Raw genomic sequence first — 9,182 nt, forward strand, 5'->3', positions numbered from 1 at the left:
TGTTTTTGGCAGCCAGTCCATACAGGGATCGAACCCTGGACCTTGATTATCAGCACCATGCTCTGACCAACTGAGCCAACTGGCCAGCCCCTTCTTTTTTATATTCCAAAAGTCATTATTGCTCATTGTAAAATAAATTCAGGCAGAGCAGAAGTAAGTTAAGCAAAATGGGACGGTCCTCATCCCTTCCCCCACCCCCTCCTCAGAGGTGGTCAGCTGAGTAACATTCCAGACCTCTCCTACAAGCGTCAAAGCATGTTCAGGGCACATGCAGTTGGTTTTCCTTTTCATGGGATCCGTATCTTCTCTAAACTCTGCACTTGGCTGTTCCACTTAGCAACATGCTGAGGACACCTGCCGTGTCAGTGCACACGGACTAACCTCTGTCTTTGCAACCACGACGCAACAGTCCAGGCAATGGGCAAACTCTGATTTATTAACCCGTTTCCCCACTGACAGCCCTTTGGGCTGCTGCCATGCTCTGCTGTCACGCACACAATACGTCGGCGAGCATCCTGGTACATAGATCTTTGTGCACATGGGCCGCCTGACGGGAGCTGGGGTGTAAACACATTGGGCTGTGCTGCCCCGGGGGCATCCACAGAGCCAGCCAGGCAGCAGGCGGTAATGGAAAGGGGTCTGGAGCCCCAGGGAGGAAGAGGGGGCTTTGAAGGAGGAGTTGGTGCTATAGAATCAGAGGTGGTGGTTTGAGGGCTTTTGGCATGCAAGTGACAACAAAGCCATAAAAGGACAGAACCCTGAGGGTCCTGGCATTTCAGAGTAGGTGGAGAACTGGGAACCTGCAAATATGTGGGGAGAGACAAAGGCTGTGAGCCTCCACAGAGCTTCCAGAAGAAGGGAATGGCCAGATGTGGCAAATGGCAGAGGAGGGCATGAGTGTGGACGTCCAGCCCCTTGCGCAGTGCATGGCCACAGCGCTGCTCAGCAAACACTGGGGCGGTTGAATCAACAAGTGAATCTATGAATGAGACCCTAGGGTCTGGAAGGTGTGTGCGCTTTCAGCGCTTTCAGGAGTTTGGGGAAAGTGGAGGAAGCTGAAAGCAGGTTGAGCGAGGAAGGAGGCACAGGTGAAGAGGTGGTTCTGGTGGGTGTGGGCAGAGTCCCCCCCAGTGTGGCTGGCCAGGGAAGGGGAGCGGTGGGTATGGTGAGGCGCTGGCAGGAGCTGAGTGTCCCGGCGGGTTAGGAAAGGGAGGGTGGAGGAAGAGATGCTCAGAAAGTATTTTGATGTCTGGGGCTCAGGGACAGAGACTGCTATCGAGGCCAGAGGTCTGAAGGGACCTCAGCATTGGGGGGAGGAGTCCCTCTGAGTCAGAGACAGCGGCTCTGTCCTGGGCTCTCAGCATTCCCCATCTCATTGTACCTTCACCAGAAGGCAGATTATAACCTCCCATTATACAGCTGAAGAAACTGAGGCTCTGGAGGTGGAGTCCCAGGCCCACGGTCACAAAACTAAGACAAATAGAGGCAGGATTTGAATCCACGTCTTCCAGACCTCTAAGAGACCCTCACCTTCACCTCCTGTCCCCTAGACCTGCCCTAGACCTCGCACTGCCCCCTGGCCCTCGTGGGCTGGTGCTTAGCAGGGGGCCATGGTCAAAAAGGGAGAGAGCAGCCTTCAGGGAACTGGTTGCTCGTGCCCAGCAGTGGGAAAAGCATTTTGCACTTTCCTTCCATTGTTAAACCATCTTGGATGCTTTTCTGCATGAGGAAACTGAGTCGCAGTCAGACTTATTTGCTGTTTAAACATGGACTCGGAGACTGTGACAGGCCTGGGGTCCAGCCCTACCAAGGGGCTCTTGACGGCAGCTCAGGAACTGGGCAGCCTGATGGTGAGAAGTAAGGGGGTGGAGGAAGAGAGTGGCTTGCACAGGCAGAGGAGACGGAAGGGCATTCCTCGCGCAGACCTGGAGTAAGGGTGGTGCAAGAAAGCACAGGGAAGCAGAGCAGGAGCTGAGGGTGGGCACTTTATGGTGTCCGAGAGGGAGCTGGGGCAGTGCGGCCTGCAGCAGGGCCTGGCCCAGAGGGCAGAGGCAGGGATGGATGGCTCCTGTGGATGCGAGGACTCGGGGCAGATTGGGGCTGGGGAGAGGGAAGGGGGCAGTCAGCAAGCTGGGGGCCCTGGCCTCGCCACCCACAACTTCGGACCGTGGGGGGTCACTGCGCTCTCTGCCTGGGCCTCCCTGGCCCACCCAACAATAACCCAGTAGCCACTCTCAGGACAGCCAGACCTTCCCAGCCTTCTCCTGAGAAAAGAGTTTCCCTCTGGTCTACATTATGTATTTGTGTGTGTGCGTGTACACCTGTGTCTTAGGTATGTCCCTGGTCACCTGCAATCTGCAAGGGCACCTACATGGGCCTGTGTATCTTTGTTTTCGTGTCTTTGTATTATTTGTATTATGTCCTTGTTTGTCCAGAATCTCTTGTGTCCTTCTGTGTCAGTGCATACCTGGGTCTTTTGTGCTCCCATGTGTCTCTGCACACACTGTGTGTGTCTCCAGATGCCTGTGTGCCTTTTTATGTGCCCATATGTTTCTCTGTGTGAGTAGATGGCATTTCAGTTACCTTATGTGTGACAGTGTGTCCACATATGTGTGTATACAGGTATACATGTGTGTTACAGCATGTGTCCTGGTGTGTCTATGTACTTGTGAGGCCTTGTGGCTCTGGGGCTAGGGCAGGGGGTCAATTGTCTCTACGTCAGGGCAGAAAAGGAGGTCATCAGAGCCCAAAGTCCCTCTGCATCTGGGCAGCCTGCTTCTCTGCCCCTGACCCCAGGATGACCCCAGATACCCTAGGCCACAAGGCAGGCCAGGAACCACAGTGACCATGGTAGAGGTGGGGGAGGAAGGTGTGAGACATGAAGTGTTCAGAGGAGGCTGAGGGCAGGGCCAGCCCAACTGACAGTGGCCAGACCCCAGCCCTGCCCTGAGCCCAACCTGCAGCTTTTCCAGAAACCTGTCACTGGGAGGGCCCTAACCTAAATCTGGATCCCCAAGAGTGTCTCTGGCCTGTGCCTCCCAGCATGTAGGCCAGCATAATTGAGTCCCCCAAAGCAGTCACCTGACTTGGGTCTGGGTGACACCCCTCCAAGGGGCAAACCCCTGAAACAGCCGCAACAGCCTCCCATAGTTAGACATATGCATCTGTGGGTAGAGGCAGCCCGTGTCCCCACAGGTGGAAACGTGTGTGTGTGCGCGTGTGTATGTGTGTGTACCGGTGTTTCAGCAGTTGTGCATGTGTGTAAATGTGTGAACATGCTCAGAGATCAGCTTGATAGCATCATACACATATGCAGCCCTTGGTTTGGTGGCATGTGTCACTGTGCATGTGGGATTCACAGACACATTTGCATGTGCAGGCCTGTGTAGACAGCACAGTTGGGCAGACAGATGTCTTGGTAGGTGTGAATAGTGAACCACTTGGGTGCCAGTATGTGCACATATAGTGCCAACACACGTGAGCATTGGCAGGCATGTGTAGGTGGCTACAGGCATGTGCAGGCCTGTGTAGACAGCACAGTTGGGCAGACAGATGTCTTGGTAGGTGTGAATAGCGAACCACTTGGGTGCCAGTATGTGCACATATAGTGCCAACACACGTGAGCATTGGCAGGCATGTGTAGGTGGCTACAGGTGGGGGCCTGTAGACTGTTGGCAGTACAGGTGTGCACCATACGAGTGTGCACATGTGTGCACATATGTAACAGGTGAATTCACACAGGTGTGGGTAGGCATGAGAATCAGGAGCTGTGTACACACGCAGTCTGCCTGACCAAGCTAGCTGCCATCACTGTGGTTACCTGAAGGGAAGTGTGGGACAGACACACAGCTGGCAGGGCATCCCAGAGTGGGGGCAAGGGAAACACCCAGGCAGGACAGTCACCCCTCTCCCAGAGCTCGGCATCCAGGCACAACCCCCATGCCCAGCTCACCTTTGCAGTCAGTAGGAATTCAATCCCACCCCAGTAAACCGGCCCTACTTTGCCACTGCTGCCGAGCCATGAGCTGGGGGAGGGGACCCTGCTCGGAAATTGGCCATAAATTTCTTGAGATGCTTTAATTTTTTAAAAGCCCCACGTAGATGCTTTGCATTGCATTGCGAAAACCCACAAATATCGGCTAAATGAGGTGTGCCAGCAGAAGGCCTGGCCAGGCCTGCGGCCCTCCCCTCCCAGCAGCTGGGCCTGGGCTCAGCTGGGGCCCCTGGCCTGGCCAGCCGGGGCCAAGGGGCCCATCTTTGTTCCGAGCAGGGCTCAGACTGCAGAGTGGCTGGGTAAATAGTCGCCGCAGTAATCGCAGGCTGATTCCAACTAATTAAATCCTGCGCCAAGAGCCCACTCCAGCCAGTATCCTGAGAGGCCACGAAAACACAGACACTCCAGACAGGGCTTTGCTCCAGGTCGGGTCTGGATCTCTAATCCCGTATCTTTTGAAAGATAGGCACGCCCCGGGATGAGGGGTCAGCGGGCCTGCCCTGTGCCGAGCAGTGGAATTTTTCAATAACCAGCAGCTGGGTCACCAGGCACACAAAGGCGGTGTAATATCCTGTGGGCTTACTCAGGGAGAGAGTGGGCTGTGCAGAGCCAGCTCTCTCCAGGCCCGGGGCAGCGGCCCCCCACAGCCCAGGCTCCCAGCGGCCCGAGGGGCCACTTGGCCAGGCTTCCACTCACCTCCCACCAGAAGGGCAGAGAGAACCGAGGTCGGCAGCCTCCACCGCCCCCTTCTCCCAGACTGGGGCTTCCAAGTAAATTCATCTTCCTTATTAAAAACCAGCCCTGATGCTCCCAGGCCCCAGCTGCGGCTGTGGCAGGACCTGCCAGGGCAGGGCTGCTGGGGCCAGGTCCCCTCCAAGGGGCAGCAGATGCTCCTCCCATGGGGAGGCCACAAGGGGCAAAGGTTTCCAGCTCTAGAGTCAGAAGGACCCTGTTCAGATCCTTCAGGGCCTGTCCACCCAAGAAGATCCTGGCTGGGCCTCGTACTGGCTGGTGACCTTGGCAAGGCACTCAGTTGTACCCTCTGTGAAGTGGAACTGCCAGTCACAGTGGGAGGATGTTGGGGGATTAAATGAGAGCCAGTGTCTGGCAGCGCTCCCCTGCCCTGCCACTGCCTCAGTTTCTCCCACTGTATAACAGGGACCAGGGCCCCTCAGAGGCTTGGGGGGAAGCAGGGTTTTTGCCCGTAAGGAGCTCACACACTGTAGAGGGCTGTCCACAGCAGGAACCATGCCGCACATGTGAGAGTGATTAGAATTGCAGAGAGACCCGGCTGATTTTATTTTATTTTGTTTTTTCCCAGAAAACAATAGTTGCCCCCTCTCCCGAGTCTGGAATGCTTTAGGCCCAGGGTCTGGGACCCCTCATTTAAATTGGCTGCGAAGGGACAGGCGCTGTGAGCCCTGGGAGGAGGTTGTTAGGGATGGAAAGCCGGGGCCCAGGAATTTACAATCCGTTACTTGAGAGGTGTCCTGCCTCCCCCTCGCCCCATCCAGGCCTTCGCAGGCCCAGCATGTGCCGTAAAGATGTCACATTGGGTGGGGGGTGCCGAGGAACAGTCCAGGGCCTGGACTTTGGGAGGGGGGACACAGTCGGGACAGAATCCTGGCTGCATCAGGTCCAAGCAGGATGGACCTGAGCAAGAGCTTTCCTCTCTGCACCGCAGCGCCCCTCTGTAGGGCAGAACACTTGCATGCGTGTCCTGGTAAGTGGAGGCTTTGTTTTTATCACACACCCTGCCCCAATAATGCCAGAAGTGAAACAGGTGGTGGCCCAGTATGATGAGTCCACAGACTGATGGCACCTTGCAGCAGGGACTTGGTCAAAACTGTGCGCCTCCCGCTGCCCACCTGTGAATTCTGCTCAGCATAAAGCAGCAGGCTCCTGTTGTCCTTTGCCAAGTCACATTGCAGACCTTATCTCCTATCTGGGGCTCTGGCACTTTATAGCTGTGAGTCAGGTCACCTTTCCAAGCCTCAGTTTCTTCATCTGCGAAATGGGAAGTCATTTCCCTGTCTTCCAGGGTTGAGGGGAAATGAGATGAATCTGGTTGCTGGGCCCAGAGCCAGGCCCACAGCAGGCTGTCACCTCAGTTTCTTCATCTGCGAAATGGGAAGTCATTTCCCTGTCTTCCAGGGTTGAGGGGAAAAGAGATGAATCTGGTTGCTGGGCCCAGAGCCAGGCCCACAGCAGGCTGTCATGAGAGGGGCCGTCCATGCTGGGGCAGGCTGACAGCCATGGTGCCGAGGGAGCACTCACACTGCAGGGAGTGCCTCCCAAGGGAAACGGCATTTGGGAGGACCTGAGAAATGAGTGGGGAGTCACCAACAGAGGACGGGGGAGGGCACGGCATGCTGGTGGCTGGGCTCCATGGGCGCTCAACACGCCAGACCCCACAAACAACTTGCTGCCAGGGAGGAGGGTCAGATCTGAGACCTGCATAGGGGCCGCATGATGGGTCAAATGTGTGGACAGGTGTCAAGGGAGACGGAGGACCCGGATCTGCTCAGGCAGGGGTGAAGGCGACTGTCAGCACCATCAGGGAGATGGACACAGACAAGGAGACACCTGTGTGGGGCCAGATAGCAAGGCCAGCTTCCTAGGAGGCACTGGGGAGTGTTGGGGCATTGAGGTGGAGCTGTTTCAGGTACTGTGAGGAAGAGGGTCGGGAAGCCCTGAGAGCCTCCTTGGGAACCACACTGGTCCTAGCAAACACGATCCCAAGAGGTGACTTGAGATGGTGGTTCCCCAGGCACCCAGATTACCAGGTCCCCAGGCTGTGGGGCACTCGGCTTCTGCTCTGGGCAGAGCAGGGTGCCAGGGACCTTGCTGGGGTGATCACCTCTCCTCTCTGGCTCACAGGCTTATGTGGACTGTGGCCCAGCTGGGCCAGTTAGCCATTTCAGTCACCAACTCCTGGAGACCCCCAGCCCTGAGCAAGGACATCTCTTGATGAGTATTTAGGAATCACTGTCTCAGGGATGGAGGCAGGGGCAGATGGAGGGTGCACCCCCAAGGGGAGCTTGCATGGAAATGCCCTGCCAGTGTGTGTGTGTGTGTGTGTGTGTGTGTGTGACTGTGGCGGGGGCAGGGAGAGAGTAAACAGCCGCTGCCCTGTCCTCTCTGCAGCCGTGGCCAGGTACACAGGCCTGTTTGGACAGCTGCCTTGTCTGTCCGTCTGTTTGGGAGATGTTGGCTGATAGATGGGGGTGGTGGACTGTTAACCCCTTACTGCCTGCAGAGCCGCTACTCCCTTCCTCCTTCCATGGGGTACAAGGCAGCCAGAGGGTGGTCCTGGCCACCCCCACCCCAGCTCCTCTCTGAGGGGGGCCACCTCTAGCTCTGAGCCAGGGACAGTGCCTCAGGGACAGGGCGAGCGGGGCTCCAGGATCAACAGCCTGATCCCCCACCCCCAGAGGGGTCTCTCCCAGTAGTGACCAGAGACAGTCTATGTCCCTCTGTCTGTCCAGAGCTCTCCTCGTGCCCTGGAGAAGCTCCTCTACCTTTACTAATAAGCCAGGTGGTGGCTTTCACAGGGTTGCCCCATCTTCACAAATATCAGCTCAGCCTTGGGTCTGGGGTGCAGGAAGTGGGGGTGGGTCCAGGACCACCAGCAGCAGGCCCCTGTGAAGTGTGAACAGGCAGAGACGGAGCTTGGGGTGGTGGTGGGGGAGGTGGTGGTGGGGAGCCGAGCTCAGATCCTTCTCCTCTTGGGCATCCACAGTGCCTGACTGTGGGAGGGGGCGGGCGGTAGATCCCAGACCCAGTGATGAATCGATGCTGTCCTGGCTGTCAGTGTGGTCTGACTGTGGCGACTGCCCCCCTGGCATCTCCATGTGACCCCCGCCCACCACCCTGCGGCCCCATCTCGGCCATGGCTCCTCCATCCACTGCAAAGCCCTGTCCATCTCATGTCCTGCATCCCTCTCTAAGAACCCACCCCCTTCTCTCACTCCTGCCCCCCAGCCAGGACCCCCTGTGCCTCTGACCTGCAGGGTGCCAGCAGTGGTCCTCTCAGCGGGTCTCCCCGCTCCCGCTCTGTGCTCCCCCCACCTCTTGGTCTCTGCTCTGCAGCCAGAGTGATCTTTTAAAAATGTAAATCGCTCAAGCCATTCCCCACTTAAAACCTTTCAATGCCTTCCCAGGGCTCTTGAGATTAAGACAAAAATCTTTTAAATTGGCCCACAAGGCCATCAACAGGGCATGGGTTAAATAAATTAGGGTTTGCCTGTACAATAGAGGATCCGGCAGCTATAAAATCAGGCACTGTAGGTCACTATGTGGAGTCATCTCCCACAGTTATGCGGGGGAGGACACAAGGAGCAGAACAGTGGTAGAGTATGTTACTGTTTGTTAAAAAAAAATAAAAGATGGACAGAAACCCCAACACTCCTCGTGACATTACAGGGAAGGGGACGGGTGGGCACACCCGGCTTGCGTGCGTCTATTACGTATGTGTGACATTATCTCCGCAAGGAGGTGCAAATGGAAGGCTTTGATTGCCTCTGGGGAGGGGACCTGGCTAGGGATGGCCTGGAGGAGGCCACAGCGAACACCCTTTTGTATATTTTAATATTAAACCATGGAATGCATTACCTATTCAAAAATGAATTTAATTATTTTGAAAATAAAAAAATTTTAAATAGATGGTCTCCAGGACCCTGCACACTCTGCTGGCTCTTGTGCTCTCCAGCCTCCTCTTGTTCCACGTGTGACCCCGCCTTGCCCCTTTTATTTCTGCTTAATGCTCGTTGTCTCAGGACCTTTGCGTGCGCTGGTTCCTCTGCCGTCTGGCCCCTCCACCGGTTCCCCTCCTCTCTCCGTCTCAACCCAAACCTCTGTCCTCAGGAAAGCGGCCATCTCTGACTCACCTCCGCACCACCCCCAGCATGGGCTGGATCAGGAGCACTGTGTTTGCTGTCTCCCTTCTCAGTAGGTAACGCACGTGGACAGAGCCCACAACTGGCCCGTAAGCAGCTGTCCCCAGCGCCCAGCACTGTGCCTGGCACATCAGTATTTGGGGGATGAATGAACAAACAGGAAGGAGAGGATGCCCTGGGAATTCCATGCCATGGGCATTGGGGGGTGCCTACCTGGGCTTTGAAGGATGAGAATTTTGCTGGACAGTGCCCAAGCAGAGGGCAATGCAAGGCGCAAAGACCAGGCAGCT

The 9,182-nt window shown here is 56.3% G+C and overlaps 1 protein-coding gene across 1 annotated transcript in view; it reads left to right on the top strand.

Moving 5' to 3' along the window:
• The first annotated feature begins 1,766 nt into the window (after window positions 1-1,766).
• Window positions 1,767-9,182, top strand: part of LMX1B (LIM homeobox transcription factor 1, beta) — a 27,900-nt gene continuing 20,484 nt past the window's right edge. Inside the window, exon 1 of the mRNA XM_008571968.1 lies at window positions 1,767-1,850. Coding sequence (XP_008570190.1) covers window positions 1,767-1,850 — 84 coding nt within the window. The remainder of the gene's footprint in view (window positions 1,851-9,182) is intronic.

The sequence above is a fragment of the Galeopterus variegatus genome, unplaced genomic scaffold, assembly GCF_000696425.1.
Source record: "Galeopterus variegatus unplaced genomic scaffold, G_variegatus-3.0.2 Scaffold739, whole genome shotgun sequence".
In the NCBI taxonomy this organism is placed as follows: Eukaryota; Metazoa; Chordata; class Mammalia; order Dermoptera; family Cynocephalidae; genus Galeopterus; species Galeopterus variegatus.